This window comes from Lepidochelys olivacea (genome assembly GCF_965140295.1).
Source record: "Lepidochelys olivacea isolate rLepOli2 genome assembly, chromosome: 21".
Taxonomy (NCBI): domain Eukaryota; kingdom Metazoa; phylum Chordata; order Testudines; family Cheloniidae; genus Lepidochelys; species Lepidochelys olivacea.
This window is the reverse complement of record NC_140431.1, coordinates 6,954,245-6,969,827: the sequence shown is the minus strand read 5'-3', so window position 1 is coordinate 6,969,827 and position 15,583 is coordinate 6,954,245. Positions and strand designations below refer to the sequence as shown.

The window sequence follows — 15,583 nt, the reverse complement described above, 5'->3', positions numbered from 1 at the left end:
TGTTCTCAGAGGATCTAGATCCATGTTACACAAGTGGTAAATAAGCCCCATCCTAGCCCCTGAAGCCAACAGGAGTGGGATGCGTGCTACCCAGGTGGACTGGTAGGGTGGAACTCTCGTGGTTAGGACAAAGAACTGGGATTCAGGCCTCTTGGGTTCTATTTCTGACTCTGATGTGCCGTGTGATGTTAATCAAGTCACTTACCCTCTCTGTGCCTCATTATAACCCTCTGTAAAACTGGATAATATTTATCTGCATCGGAGGCCAGGTTTATGACACTGATCTTTGTCTCCTAAGAACTGGATTGAGACCATCAAACAGCCTTCAGGTGGCAACAAGTTTTAATCAGTGTTGACATGATCTGCATTCAAAACCATCAACCTGGAGCTGACAGGCTCATAATGTAATTCATTATCTGACATTTGAGCCTCCAGTCCCTGGTAAATTAATATCTTAAAATTAGAGCAAACCTTTGTTTTCTATTATGAATTCCTGAAATCAGATGAAAAGGACCTGAGAGCAGCTTCTCTAGTCCTCCTCCCAGGATGCTTTGCCTACTCTACATTTTCTATTGTTTTGTGTAGTCTAGAAAAGCAGGTGAGTATTAAGAGCGGGATAATTATGGAATGAGCCAGGGAACACTTGCTCTCTGGCTAGATGATTGCAAACAACTTCTGATGTATGGCTATTTCCCACTGCACTGAGAATTCCACAGATTCTACATGCTATTGCAAGACAACACGTGGCACTTGCATTTTTATCTGCCAGTCAGGTAGTGAGAATCTTTATCTGCCACTTTACAATTCAGTTCAGTGGCTAACCGAGTCCCCCACCTCTTCTGTGAAGCTCTTTTCTCCTGGAATGCGGACGCGATTGATATAGTCATGAGCATCTTGTGACTAATTCAGATTTCAAGCGATTGCATTTGACTTCCTTGCGTTTGATGTAGATTTGTTTGACTGGCTGTGGGTGGCTTAAAACTTCAGTTGCTCTGACTGACAGTGGCTGCATGTTCTACTTCCTTTTTCTGCTTTGGGCCATTGTGTTGGCTTTATGATTTGGACGGATGTCTCATTGGGCACTAGGTTGAAACTGGACGACTTCTTTTCACTAGTGAGCCAAGCCAGGATCTCAAGTTTGCAGCAGTGGAGGGTTCGAGCGTTTTTATCCTCTGTCCCACCCAGCACTTGGCCAACTCTCCTCTGGGCTGATCAGCCAGCAGGGTGCCTCATTTGCACCTTCTTTCTTCTTATGGTCCCCATCAAGGGCCATACTTAGAGCATTTAGTCTCCAAAACAGAGCCAGTTCAGACCGAGCCCCAGATGCCAACACATTAGAACATGGGGTAGTTTGGATGCAGACACAGACTTTGCACCTTGGAGCCATCTCAAGTTCCACATGTGGTCAGAAGTCAGGGAGTTTGTACCAGAGGCAATGCAGCCACTTGTGCTGGGTTTCTTTAAGGACTGGCCCAGCCCTGATTCTGTGCTGCGCCTCTCCTGAGACACAGTGCAGCCTGGGGTGGAGAGGGCAAAGGATGCCACAAGTGCACCTTCATAATTCTGGGCTGTTGCAAGGCCGAGATGGCCCCCAGCCTATGTTAGATCAATTCAATCCTACAGCAGGCTTGCATGGCTTCCTGTGGGCTGCTCTGCTTCCCAGAACCCCGGGAGTGTTACAGGCACACACCCTCCTTCTCCCACTCCACCCCAGCATGCCCCAACATCAGGGACTGCACAGAAGGGTGCCTTGGAGTGCCACCCTTGCGCTCAGAATATGCCCTGGGGCGCTATTATAACCCCTCTGTGTGGCTGGAATAGTGTGAAGAGGCCACGTTGGAGGCCAGAACTTAGCTGCTCAGGATTTTGATTCAGTTACAGTGGTCAGCCTGGGGCAGATAGTTAGTGCACAAGGCAGGTCAGGCCCTCTGAAGACTGGAGGTCGGGGAAGGCTTCCCAGGAGCGGTGCTGTGGTCACTGGGTGTGTGTCAGGGTGCAGGGGGGCGGGCGAGATGAGTGGACGTTTGCCCCTGGATCTCCTGCACAGAGCTGCACCCGCTTAACATCACATTACAGAGAACCAGCCCCCCTGTTTGTACATGCCGCTGTCCCCCCGAAAAAATGTACATGGAGTCAATTGGCGGGGGCTGCCATGTCACTACCTATCGCTTAATTGGGTTAGGAGCTGTCAGGCTAATGGGTTGTGGTTGCTGAGTTGGCTCCAATTATGTCAGGGTCTGTGTTACCCAGTCTGCCACCTCTTTGCTTCTCCAGCAGTCTGTGATGTGTAGACTTACTTGCGTGACATGACCATGGTGGGTGTGCGTATGATGCATTTGGCTGAAGGTTTGTGTGTTGGAGTGTGTGAGTGTGCTACCTTTGGGTATGGAGTATACATGGCATATGCGTGTGTGGTTTGTGTATGTGCATTTTGATGTCAGTGGAGGTATACTGAGTTACAGTACCTGAGGCTCTGGCCCTTTTTGTGTGGTGTGTTTGGTCTGTGTGTTCCCATGACTTGCGTGTGCTTGGTATGTGTGGTTTGTGTGTGGGAATGACTGTCTGTATGTGGCATGTGGGTATGGTGTATTGTGTGTGAGTATTTATGTATGTTGCATGGTCATAGCAGCAAAGGTGCAAGGATCATGCCTGGTTGATGCAAGGATCAGTTATTCAAAGTTTAATGCAAGGATCATGTCTCGGTAAAGATACTCTTGCATATTCCCTGCACCTTTGCAGTGTGTGTGCACAAACATAGGATTAGCTGCAGAGGTTCAGATCGTTGGTCTTTGAAATCAGATATCCTGCCTTAGACAGCAACCCATACCTATGAGAGGAAGGTATAAATCCCCTGTTAATGCGCCTAACCCATTGTGCAGCTCTGCGCATGGGGAGAGCTTCCTCTGTGTCTCTGCAGCACATGTGCAGAGGGGGAGGAGAGAGAGGCTGGGTAGCAGCCGCAGCACCTGCTCCTGTGCTGATGGGGGTGTTTTCTGTGCTGCGAGGTGGGCCCTGTTCCCCAGGGCGTGGCATGGCTGGATGAGGCTGGCAGGTGTTGCTGCAGCCCAGGGGAAGAACATTGGAGCGCTGCTTCCAAAGGCCGTGGGAGACGCGGATTTACCACCTGCACAGCCGAGCACTTTTCAAAATGCTGGGTGATGGGAAGAGTGGTGCAGGCACCGTGGCTGGGGGAGGGTGGAGGCAGGCCGGCCATGGCGGTGGGCGCACTCTGAGGAGCTTTTTCATTATCACACTAATCTCCCCTTGGTGACCTGCCAGGCCTTCCTGGGAGAGGCCGACAGAAGGGGATTATTACCCTGCTGAGTCGGCTGCCGAGGCGCAACCCCACTGGGCTGCGCATCTGGGAGGGAGGGGTGGGAAGCCGTGGCACTGTGCTCGCGGGTCCTAACCCTCCCTGGCCCTTGCTCCGACCGGATAGTTTGCAGCCATTGTCAGATTAACAGCGGCGCCGATGCAGATCGATGGCGTCCTCTGGGGCTGCTCCCTCTGTGTGCAGTTGAAGGAATATTCCCCCTTTCCCCGTCCTTCCTCCCTCCTCAAGAGGGGTTGCAGGAACAGGGGACCCGAGCCAGATTTGAACGTAGTGCTGCCAGAGAGCCGAGTACAAGGTCACCTGGGGTTGCACTACCTGCCTGATGCGACAAGATGGTTCATGACCAGGTGAGTGCCTTCATTTCTGACTATTCCACACACACACCTAGAGTGACCAGACAGCAAGTGTGAAAAATCAGGAGAGGGGATGGGGGGGTAATAGGAGACGATATAAGAAAAAGATCCAAAAATCGGGGCTGTCCCTATAAAATCGGGACATCTGGTCACCCTACCCACACCCCATCCCACACAGGAAAGCAGGATTCCTCCAACACGACTGGATGCTGTCTGTGCTTCCCTGTCTGGAAGTACGTTGTCTAGCTAAGGTGCAAGAGGGTGCATGGAATGGACTGCAATGGAGCTGGGAACCAGAGAATGGGACCCTCAGAGAAGGAAGCTGTTTGTACAGGTGGTGGTGCAGGGGCTTTGTAAGGAGCTAGAAAGCCTTTTGCGGCCAGGTTGCTGATTCAAATCCAGCCCGTGGTGGTTGTTTCTATCCAGTGGCTGTGTGGCAGCACTCAGCCCTGTTCTGAGCAGATGGGTATTCCTGCATTTATGGGATTCGTTAAAATAGTGGCTAGTATTTATTATTATTTCTTGATGGTGCTGAATCAGTTTCTTGATGGAAACTAAAGGCAGTGGTTAATGCCTTTGTCTCCAGGCGTGGCAGGAGTCTCATCACATGCACAGTGCAGGAGACAGTTGGTTGTTAAGGTCAGGAAAGACCTTCCGTAGGGGTGTGGGAGGGGTATGTGTGGCTGCTGTTCCTGATGGAAAGCTGCACAGATCAGAGGCTAATGGTGGGTGAGACCACAGGCTGGAGGGGGCCGAGATGGAGTGGGCTGATCATCTTCTGCTTCAGAGGCGTCAGGAAGGAGACAAGGACTGCTGAGTTCTTTACATAGCTATTGGGTGAGAGCAGAAGAGTGGGGACTTCCCATCCTCAATAAAAGACCTGTTACTCCTCATTCACTCTTTGCTCCCTGTCCCAACCTGCCGAATCTACCACGTCCCCATCAGAGCTCTGTGGATTCTTCTGCTTTATCATCCTCAAGACTCCACATCACAGCCAGTCTCACCATGACTAGATGGGCCATCTTTCTAAGCCTGTTGCTACCTCTTAATCGCCTGGCTGGGGCTGCTGCTGAGCATTGTGGGAGCTTCTGCCAGCGGGTTCGAGTTCCCATGTGGCTGGTGCCTAAACTTCACTAGTTGTTCCTGTGAAATTTTGTCCTGCAGGAGGAGGAAACTGGCCTCGATCGGCTGCTCACACATTGTTTCTCCCATCATGGGCTGCATCTCAGTCAAATCAGGCTCTCAGTATCATAATAACGGAGGCCCGGATCGTTAAAGGTATTTAGGCTCCTCACTCCCGTTTCTGGGCCTGAGCACCTGCAGAATCTTAAGTGTGGAAAATCGGCCTCTTCCAATTTTGCATCCAGCCTGCAAACAAAGCCATAGTGGGAAGATCAGAGCTGGGCAGATTTGAGCCATGCACCTCTAATATTGACAGGTGTGTTTTCAGCAGAGGACTCAGGGAATTAGGTGTGTGAGATCCATTTAACAGTTTCATGGGCCCAGGTGCTGGGCTGAAATATTACTCTCCAAAAGAAGTTTCAGCAGCAATTGTTGGTCACTCCTTTGGTCATTAGATGGCATTGTTACTGTATCACTCCCTGCATCAGGGCTGCTATGGGGATATATGTCAGGCTTCCTAATTCAATTGTTTTAGCAGAATTTAAACTAGAGATTAAGATAGTGTGGGAAAGTCTGTGTGTGTGTGTGTGTGCATAAGGAGCTGGGCTGTAAACGGAGCAATTCTGGTTTACACCTAGAAGATTCCAGTCTGGATTGAAGGCAGCAACGAATGTGTGAGGACTCATTGTGGTTCCTTGCCTACCATACAGAAGCAGAGCAGTTTGATCCCGTTGGCATTCCCTGTGAATGGCTGGAATAGCGGCGGTGGGCTGTGGGGAGGAGGGTGCAGGTCAGAACTGAAATGCAATTGTAGACATGTGAGGAGGGGTGGGACTGGAATAGCAGAATTGCAGATCAGGACTGAGGGGCAGTGAGAGAGCACAGAGGGGACTCAGGGCTGGAATGGCATGGGGTGCTGTGGGTAAGGATCAAGGTGAACTGGCAGAGCTGTGTGGATGGGCAACCTAGGACTGGAATAACGGGGAGCATTGCAGGTCAGGATTGAGGCACATCAGCAGAGCTGTCCCAGGGGTCCATTACGGGAATAGCAGGGGTTGTTTCAGGTCAGGGCTGTGGTGCATCAGCAGAGCTGGGTGGAGGAAGGACTTGCACAGAGAGTCTGCCTGCATGGGCAAGGTGGGTTTCCTTGTTGTCCAAAGAGAAGAGAGGACATTGACACTCACGCTCTGTGAACATCCCGGGAGCCCCCTGGCTGGGTACTGGCTGAAGACAGAACAACCTCGAGAGGGCAACTGAATTTGTCCCTCTCTCTCTAGCGTAAATCTCCCTGCCAACAAAAATTATGGGGGCTAGAGAGAAGAGCCAGGATAAGAGATTTGTTGTGTACTTGGCCTTTAAGCCCATTGGGGAAGGGGCCCTCTTTTGTTAGCTGTGTGTATAGCACTCAGCACCTGGGGGCCTCGATCCGTAGGTGCTGCGTCTAGGTGAGATAATCACGAGAAGACATAAATTGTCCTGTAGGCAGACTGACCCGATGAACTGGAGTAGCTGGAGTTAGCCATGCCGAGAGAGCTGTATGAAATAAATCATGTGGGGGTCCATAGAGCCATGGGGGAGAAGCTAGTCTCAGTAACAGAACCACTGAATTTTTTGTCAGCGCATTCAAATGCTTCAGTCGGCTCCTGGCATGGCTGCCCTTCGCTCTCTTGACAGGATAAAATTACAGTAACAAATGACAGCACCAGCTGTGGGCTCTTTTCTCCTTCTTCCTCCTCCCTCCCCCCCAGCAGTGATACCTTCATGCTTTTCAGATACTTCAGTCATTAGACAGGCAGGGGCTAATACCTCAGATCGGCTTCTGAGTAGACAGAGAGATCCATTTCTGGATGTAAATGGTCAGCCTTATCCCTGGTGTAACTACGTGGATGCCAATAGAATTGCGCCATGGGGGTGGGGAATTTGACCTGATGAGTTTATACCAAGCTGTTTTAGTACAGAAGAGCCCAGAGTTCGTCACAAACAGATACAGTGACTGTACACAAGGGTGACTTGGTCCAGCACTGAAATGCAATCACCTCTGGGGTGAAAAGGGGTGCTGTAGTTGGTTGCAGTAAACGGCAGTCAGGGGGATGAAATTGCGTTCTCTGTTTATACTAACTCACAAAAATAGGACAGCTCCGTGGCATTCTTAATATTCTCCTCCTGACCCCAGCCTTCCCCGTTATTACTTCACTCTTGCCCTGTTCATGTAGCCTCAAATGTAAGGCAGGGCAACCATTAGCTTCACGATCATCTTTTCCTAGTCAGTCTCCACACCCTCCCACCCAGATGCTTTCTTTGTGCTGATCCCTGCGTAAATGGTATTTCCTGCCTGAGGATTCTCAGAGTTTGGGCAGTTTTAGGGGGGCCTAAGGATCATGGGTTCCTGCGTGAGTTCCATGTGGTGGGTCTTGCATATGAAACGTTAAAAATCGAGCTCCTGTGTGTTGTCCACATTAAAGGCTCAGTGACAATAAGTGCAGCAAAATAGAGAAGAATTGAGAATAGAGCCCAGGTGTCCTGATTCCCACTCCCTCACTAATTTAAATGGAGTATCCAGATGCCCTGTTCTTCACATGTTTTCTGTAGCCTTCCGTTTTCTCCTCTTCTGCTTCTTTGGGATTCCATAGCAGTGTTTGTTCAGATGCACTGTTCCTTCTCAAAATTGCTGCCTTTGGTTGCTCCAGGTTGCATGCTGTCTGCTGAATTCTACCCAGTTCTGTGTAATTATGGGGCTATCTTTGCTCCTAGTTCATTGAACCCAGAAATTCTGGAAAAAACAAAAAGTTATGACTCTGCTTTTAGGGCGTCATCGAAATCCCACTGAACTTGATGGGAGTGTTTTGTTGGATCAGGCCCTTTAACACAGGGATTGTGTTCTGGAGAGATCGCCTTGGAAGAATTATTCCCCAGATATTGGGTCACAACCTTTGCCCCAGTTCCTATCTGGTCTTATATGGAGACCTGGTATTATGGAAAACTCCAGACTGGTCCCTGTAACATTGAGGACTGGCCATTTCTCAGCCTTGAAAGGTCTTCAGTGCAGATAAATTAGCCATCTGCAGTGCAGCCTAGGGCAGAGAGTTCAGGAAAGTCAGTCAAAGTTCATCGTTTCTGACAAGGCGCGTTCTTGTTGGCTGCGACGGACCGAGCACAGCAATGGCTCCTTCCTCAGCGCCAGCTGGCATCTGGTGGAATTAGGTTTCAAGGGAGGTGGGGAGCTTTCCCCCTTTTAAGGATCAGGTTACGTAGAACTTGTCAGAATTAACAACTGTCCAGTGAAAGATTATGCTGCAGAGCGGGAGAGAGCCAGAGGGGTTTGCACATCCGGCAGTGACTCCTCCTGAGTCAGACCAAACACCGAGCAAATTCAGAAGGGGAAGAATTTAAAGCCGAGAAGATGGTGAAAGGAGACTTCATCTCCAGGAAGCAATTTCGAGTCTGAAGAATGAGCAGAAATTCCCCAGTGCTGTGAGCTGTCAGACAGGGGATACGAGGAGTCCCAGCACCCTTGGAGTATCCTTTGCGTATTGCTTGTACCTTGGAATGAGGAGATGGGAGCAGAGAGTAAGCCAGCTGGCTTAGATCAAAACGTGTTCAATGTTGGATGGACCCGCTAGCACAGAAGAGTCTCATTAATTCACCCTAACTATTGGCAAACCCAAAGTGGATTGTGTGTTTTATGAAGTAAGGTGTTAACTAGCAAGCATGGTTTAAATATATGTATATTTTCAGGATGCTAAATTGTATGATGCTGCATTGCTGATTGAATCTGACAAATGTGGTTTAATTTTAAGGGCCAGATCCTCACTAGAGCTATTATACCACCTAAGGATCTGGCCCTCAATTATTTATAGTGTAACAATAAATGTTCTCTTATTAAGGAATAGGGCCCAGTTGTTTCCCGGTGTAATTCCTTAGAAGCCAGTGGAGTTACTCAATGGCTGAATTTGGGCCGTGAAGTCATACAACCGTGAGAACTCACTGCTGCGCTCCTAGCCGTTAAATCTTTACTCAGCAGTGGGATGAGCCCATCGCTTTTGTAAGGAGAATGATCAGGCTGGCGGGTTAGCAAAGAACAAATTAGCAAGGTTTTATTATAGTGATTTGCCTGTGTTTTAGGAGTAAACCATAGCAGTAACTGGATAGACTGACACAGCCTGGGACACTAATAGCTGAACAGATTGAGATACCAATATGTCACGGCATCAGAGCACATTTTAAAATTGTAAAGAAAATAGAAAGTCAGCTTCCCTCCTGGTCGCATCATAGTTTGCTGGGTGATGATAGTGAAATCAGCACTGAGTGCCCACCTTCAGTTTGTGACCTTGCTTGGACACACAGCCATTCCCAGTGCAATTTTGTTTGACCTTTAAATACCATTTTTGCTAGGAGAAAGGATGGTTGTGGGCATAGAATCCAGGCCAACGTAGGAAGGAGCCTAAAGTTAAGCACCTATGCCTATAGTTTGCACCTAAGTAAGCATCCTGTGTTTCAGAGGGGCAGAGCATGCACAAATTGCACTGAAGTCAATAGGAGCTGAGGTGCTCAACACCTTTTAACGATTAATAATAATAGTACTGTGGATCTCAAAGCACTTTACAAAGAAGGTCAGTAGCACTGTCCCCACAGATGGGGAAACTGAGGCACAGAGAAGGGAAATGACTTGTCCACAATCGCCTAGCAGGCCTGTGGTTGAACTGGGAATAGAGCTTAGGTCTCCTGAGACCCAGTCTTGTGCTCTATCCTCTAAGCAACACTGCCTCCCAAATCAGACCTAATTCACATAGGTATCTATTGACTTGGCTTCTAACAGTGGCTCAAGCTTCATGTGGGATTTTGGGCCAGTGCGCCTCAATTTCCCCATCTGTAAAAAGGGAATAACTGTGAGACTCAATTCCTTACCCAAGGAGGCGGTGCTCAAGGGAGGCGAAGGGTAAGTCACGCCAGGACCTTTGGAAAATGTTCGTGGTTTAAAAGTCACAGAGAAAGGGGCTAAGAGTCAAACCATTCTTGAGAGAAGAAAACAGCGTAAAGATGATGTAATCTGGCCCCCACACTCCTCTGACCCCCCTGCCTCATGTCCCCTCCCAGCCCCTGACTCTTGTCCCCACCCACTTAGCTGGAGAATGTAAATTGATTGCAGCAGCAGTGTTAGCCAGACCTGGGGAATTCCTGCCACATGCCTTTCTTGTGATTTCATAACAGCTGCAGAGCTCAGGGATATTTCATGCTGTGGTTGGTAGAATAAATCCACCCCAGCAACACCTCGCAGATATTTAATAATAATGAATAATACCAATGTTTCAGGGAAATCAAAGCAAGCAGGGCAAGTGAATGCATTATAGATACAGCACCCTCAGCATGGATTGTTCTTTGGATGTGCTTTTTGAGTGCTTTTTCCGCCCTGAGAATGGAGAGATCAGTTCATCATGTCTGCTTGTTTCATGATTCTTTTCTGAAGTTACAGGGCCTGTTCTCCCCTCAGTTCAAAAGTTCAGCAAGCATCCATTAATTTGAATGGAGTGTACAGACATGGATCTAGCCATTTATGAGCAGGAGCGCAGTCTAGTGAGTGGAGCAGGAGATGGGCAGGCCAGACCACTGGGTTTTATTCCCTTTAGAAGGGAAGTGTGGTAGAGTAGGAGCTGGAAGACAAGGTGCTGCAGTTTTATTCCAGGGTCTGTCACTGGCTCCTTTGTGACCCTGGATAAGTCAGGTAGGGACGCATATTGTCAAAAGTGGTTTATAATTTCTTGGGTGCCCAACTTGAAACAACTTGGGCCTGGTTTTCAGAGGTGTTGAGGGCCTGCCAGTCCAGTGGAAGTCAATGGGCTCTGTAGGCCATTTCTTAAAATCAGGCCCAAGTTGTTTTAAGTTGGGCATCAAGAAAATAGAGGCATCAGAAGCCACTTGTGACCGTGTCAGCCCTAGACTTTCTACACCTCCATTTCCCCATCTGTAAAGTGATACGCTCCTCCTGGGGTGTAGTGGAACTTCATTCATTCATGCTGGTAAGGTGCTTTGAGATCCTTGGATGAAAGGTGCTAGAAGAGGTCAAAATTAATTCACAAGAAGAGGCTATATACTGCTCCTAGATAGTCTCATTTAATTAATCCTGAAGGGGATGTAGCTAGGGTACCAATGCACCATGTAGCAAAGAGACTTGGTGTTCCAAAGCTTCCTTCGACCTATGGCTGTTGTTTGCCGTTTCAGTTAATGCTACAAGAGACTGCAGATTCCTTTGAAGAGTGCAATCGATATAGATTCACATTGTATGCCCCCTGTACAGATAGCAGTATAAGCTAACTCATGTAGAAGGTGGCTCTCTCAAAGCTGACTTGGAAAGATTTTTGGTGGTGGACAACAGGACATTCAGAAACTCCCAGGGCCACGTTGTTCTCTCCTCTACATCTGTTGCAGTCCAGTTCAGCCAGTGAGGTTTTGTGGCTGAGAGCAGAATTTGGCTCTCAGCGCCCAAGTCAGATCGAACAAACAAGGATATTCCTGTATAGTGACTAGGTCACCATTAGACTCCTCACCCCCGTTACATTCACAGCCTTTGTCTGTTCAGTTTCATCCTACTTCGTGGCCCTGTCTACACTAACGCCAACTCGTCTCCACTGCTGTTAGCAGCACTGGGTGTCGTGGAGTAGCTGGGCTTTGGGCTGCCACGTCATTTAACTATACTCAGAGCAGGCCTAATTGCCCTGATGCTTTAAACACCTCCAGCCCTAACGCAGCCAATGTTTTCTCTGGTGGAGCCGACCGGATATTAGCAGTTGGGGGAAATTTTCCAGAAGTTCCCCTGGTGTCAGCAGGTCCTTAAATAACATCACCCTGGGAGCCACCTAGGAAGTAGCAAATCCCACACTTAAGGGATCATCTTTGACTCATCTCTGCAAAAACGTAGCCCCAGTTTACCATAACTGACCCACCTGGCTGAGTCAAGTATAAGCTGACCCCTCATACCCACCCTCTCCACAGAACGAGCTCCCTTGGCATTTGAACACTTATTTCTCAGTCAGTCAAATCCTGAGGCCTTTATTGGGACAAACCTTCCCTCAGCATTAATGGGAGTTTGCCCAAATGCAAAGAATGGGCAAGATTTGAAGCTGTGAATTTTTTCCCATTTTTTTAAAGGGGAATGATAACACTTCATTATTACTAGTGTCCCCGGGCACTAACCAAGATTGGGAGCCCATTGTGCTAGGGGCTACACTTACATTTAGTAAGAGACAGTCCCTGCTCTGAAGAGCTTGTAATTTAAATGGACATCATGTGGGAGAAGTGAAGCATTTATCTCCATTTTACATATGGGGAACTGAGGCACAGAGTAGATTAAGTGACTTGCCCAAGGTTACACAGGAGGCTGTGGCAGAGGAGGGAATTGACCACCTATAGATCACTTTTGAGCCCATTTCCTTAGCCACAAGACCATCCTTCCTTTGAGACTATGTGGCTCGATCAGTCGCTCTTTGCAAAATACCAAGGAAGAACAAGAGAGAACTTGTACTTTGCTGCTGGTAGATACCTATTACTGCTAGCTCCATGTGGTGGAAAGGTTATCCCGTAATATCTCTGGTAGCTGTACTGTTAAATATCACTAGATATTTTTTTTTGTTTATTTCTTAAACTGCGTTGCACGAAAAAAGGGCAACCTGATCAAACAGGCTCGACAGTGATATTTGTTCTCAGAACGCAGTTGGAAAAGCTAATGTGAGAGAGATGGAGCGTTCCCTCCGGCACCTAGCTTCCGGGTTCCCTCTGTTCTCACTGGCACCAGCCTGTGCCAATTGTTCTTGACTGCTGATACAGAAGCTTCAGTTCCCCATAGAGCGGCTTTCTTTTATTGTAGATATACATAGTCCCCCGCCTCCGCTCACCCTTCTAATCCTTAACTTCAGCCATGACAGAGGGAGAAGAATTTGCCAGCACAAGGATCACCGGCCAGACGCTTTGCAGAAGCTACTGGAGCGTCCTCATGCCAGAAATGCACCCTTCCAACTCCTGTCCTGGGAAAAGGATATTGCTATTAAACTCCCTAGTGGGAGCCTTTGTAAGTACATCCCTCTCCTCCTTCCTGCTTCTGTGCTGGGACAAGGAAAAGATTTCCAGGGATGAGTACCAGCCTGGAACCTGTGCATGTTAAGTAGGCTGCTAAGGGGCTGGCTCTCAGGTCTGTAAGGAGCCCAGCTGCAGCATTTTGGGGCCCAGGCTGGGAGATGATTTGTAATGCTTTGAGCACGAGGGCTGACAGGTACATAGAGGGCTGGGGTGAGTGTGGAATAGGAGGGGGTCAACTTGCAGATCCTGCATATATCAGTATTGTGGCCTCAGTGAACCCGTACATTTAAGGACCCAACTTTCTCACCTTTATGGGTGAAGTCTTTGGCTTTCACCCTGCCGCAGAGCTTTGCCATGGTTTGACTTTTTCAATGGCGTGCATTGATTTGGAAGCTGCTCTGATCTCATCGAGTACCTCAGGTGTTTCCGCTAAGCCCTGCCACAGCGTTTGGCAGCTTGGAGGACGGGCTTCTGGCAGTGTGGCTGAGTGCTCTTGGAAGTGCTGGGTGCGTATGGCTTGTATTTCTAGGTGACCCTTTGCTTATTGGGGCCAGGGTTTCAAAAGAGCTCAGGGTCTGATTTTCCAGAGCTCAGCGCCAAGTGTGCACCACGCCTCTGAAAATCCAGCCACTTCTTTAGCTGCCTAAACGAGATCTGAACTCTTTTGAAAATCTGCCTCATATTAGCAGGACCTGAAATACATATGTAGCTCTTGCAGTGGTTTATGTCTGCTAGCGAGAGGCCAGGGCTAAAGATGAGAGGGAGCCTACCAGCAAGGCCAATGGCCAACACCCTGGTGAAAAAAAACCCACTTTCCCTACCTGCCTGCTGGGATCCCCACCAAGCCGCTGTCCCTGTGGGGCCAAGTGAGAACCAGTTCGATAAGGCTTTTTGAGATGGCAGTGTGGCACAGTTGTTAGAGGAGCGGCTGACTACTCAGGAGATCTCAGTTCTATTCCTAGCCATGATGTTGGTGCGTTAGGTGATCTCTGTGCCACCTGAGGGTAGTAATTCGTACCCACATCATAGGAGGGCATGAGGATAAGTGAATGGATGTGTGAAAAGTGCAGTCAGTCCCCTTGACGGCAGACACTGCGAAACACTGGCACTAGTGTGTCGTCTAACGCCTGCTAACCCTGGAGGAGTTAGAACGTTAAGAGGAAACATTTGTGCACGTTCCGTCCTATCAGGCTAGGAGGCCCACTAACCTCCTTTGTGCTGGGGAGGTCAAAACAGGCGATCTCCTGTGACTAGACCTGCCCCCGAACTTGGGACCATCAGTGAACATATAAAACTGCTTTCCAGGTTCCCTCAGATGCAGGCTAAGTGTAGGATGTGATCCTGAGCTCTGGGACTTTTATCAGTGTTGCTGGAACATCCTGGGGGAAGGTCTGTGCATCTCAGTCTTTCCTAAACTGATTCAGAAGAGCCTGGCAAGTGACATGGGATTTGCATGTGTTCCGTGGGACTGGCTCGCAGGCTAAGGAGGCTCTCGATAGCATCAGAATTAACAGAAGGGCCATGAAAGGAGAATCTTAGCTCTGAATCATGGTTGTAATCACCACCCCGTAAAAGCAGGGATGAGTGCATCCCCTACTGACTGTAGTGCATTTGCTCCAGTGAGTGAGGGCAGAATTTAATCCAGGGTTTCCCCAGAAAGTTTAAAAAATAAGTGGAAGTTCAGCATGGAGAAGGAAGGGGATATTCAATGCATGTTTCAGATGCTGGGGGATTTTTCCTGGCCTGCTGCGAATTGATTATGGTGGTGGGATTTGAGTAAGCACTTCTTTTCTATCAGGAGAGGCAAACCCAAGAGTGGAATTAAAAAGCAAACCGTTTAAAGACACTGTTAACTTGGGCGTTTGATTTATCGAGGTGCTCGAATCCCAGCAGAGGGTTTTCAGTCTGTGTCAAACAGGTTAATAACCGCTCTCTCTATCACTCCATCAGAAAGCTGCGTACCCAGGGACATATGTATTTGGATACATGTGAGTTTTGCTTTTCATGTGTGATATAGCCAGACATCATCAACTTTTGTTGTTTGAGAACCAGATCTGAATTTTGCATCTCTTTCCCTTCTCTTATTCCTATGAGCTCTGCTGATCCATGTGGTTTAGTTTGTCAGCCTTCTCCCTGCTTTTAAGCCACACACCAGAAAAGGAGAGGATTGAACTGTCTTTTAAAAATGTGTCATGATGGAGCTGGAAAGCTCAGTGTAACAAGCCGGCCGAATTTCCCCCATGCTGGGGAAATCCCTGCATGGCACAGAGCTGGCATAGCTAGCTCCTGCATCAGCCACCTCCTGGCCCCCGCTGCCCAGGCTGGGACATGGTTAGAGGAAAGAGGGCAGGGCCAGAGTGACAGCTTCAGTCTCAAGGTCCCCAGATGGAATGTTTTGTGTCACTGTCACTGGGTTTGAGATTCTTTTCCCACGTCAGTTCCTGGTGCCAGCATGGTTCATTTTCCTCAGAGCAAGGTTTGGCCATGGAACCTAGCAGGGAATGTCGTCTAGTAGTTAGAGCAGTTTATGATGTTTCAAGGCTACAGGATTTTATGTCCATCTCTGCCACAGGCCCAGTGTGGGCAAGTCAGTTCTCCTGTCTGTGCGTCAGTTTCATCAGCAGGGTGTGAGTCTTAATGATCACGTGCTTTGAGATCCTGAGATGAAAGGCGCTGTGAGTATACCATATTATATGAACTGCTGTTA

General features: G+C 48.6%; 1 protein-coding gene across 7 annotated transcripts in view; it reads left to right on the top strand.

Annotated features, from left to right (window-relative positions):
• TMCC2 (transmembrane and coiled-coil domain family 2) overlaps positions 1-15,583 on the top strand; it is a 74,541-nt gene that overhangs the window by 27,890 nt on the left and 31,068 nt on the right. The window contains exons 1-2 of one of the 7 annotated variants that reach the window (XM_084611186.1): positions 7,647-8,325; positions 12,717-12,868. The exons of 2 other annotated variants lie outside the window; for them this stretch is intronic. In XM_084611186.1, the coding sequence (XP_084467312.1) occupies positions 12,719-12,868 (150 nt within the window). In that variant the 5' untranslated portion in view covers positions 7,647-8,325; positions 12,717-12,718. Of the gene's footprint in view, positions 1-3,484; positions 3,682-7,646; positions 8,326-12,716; positions 12,869-15,583 lie in introns of those variants that run through there. 4 more of the 7 variants (XM_084611187.1, XM_084611192.1, XM_084611189.1 and 1 more) reach the window with 4 other exon arrangements.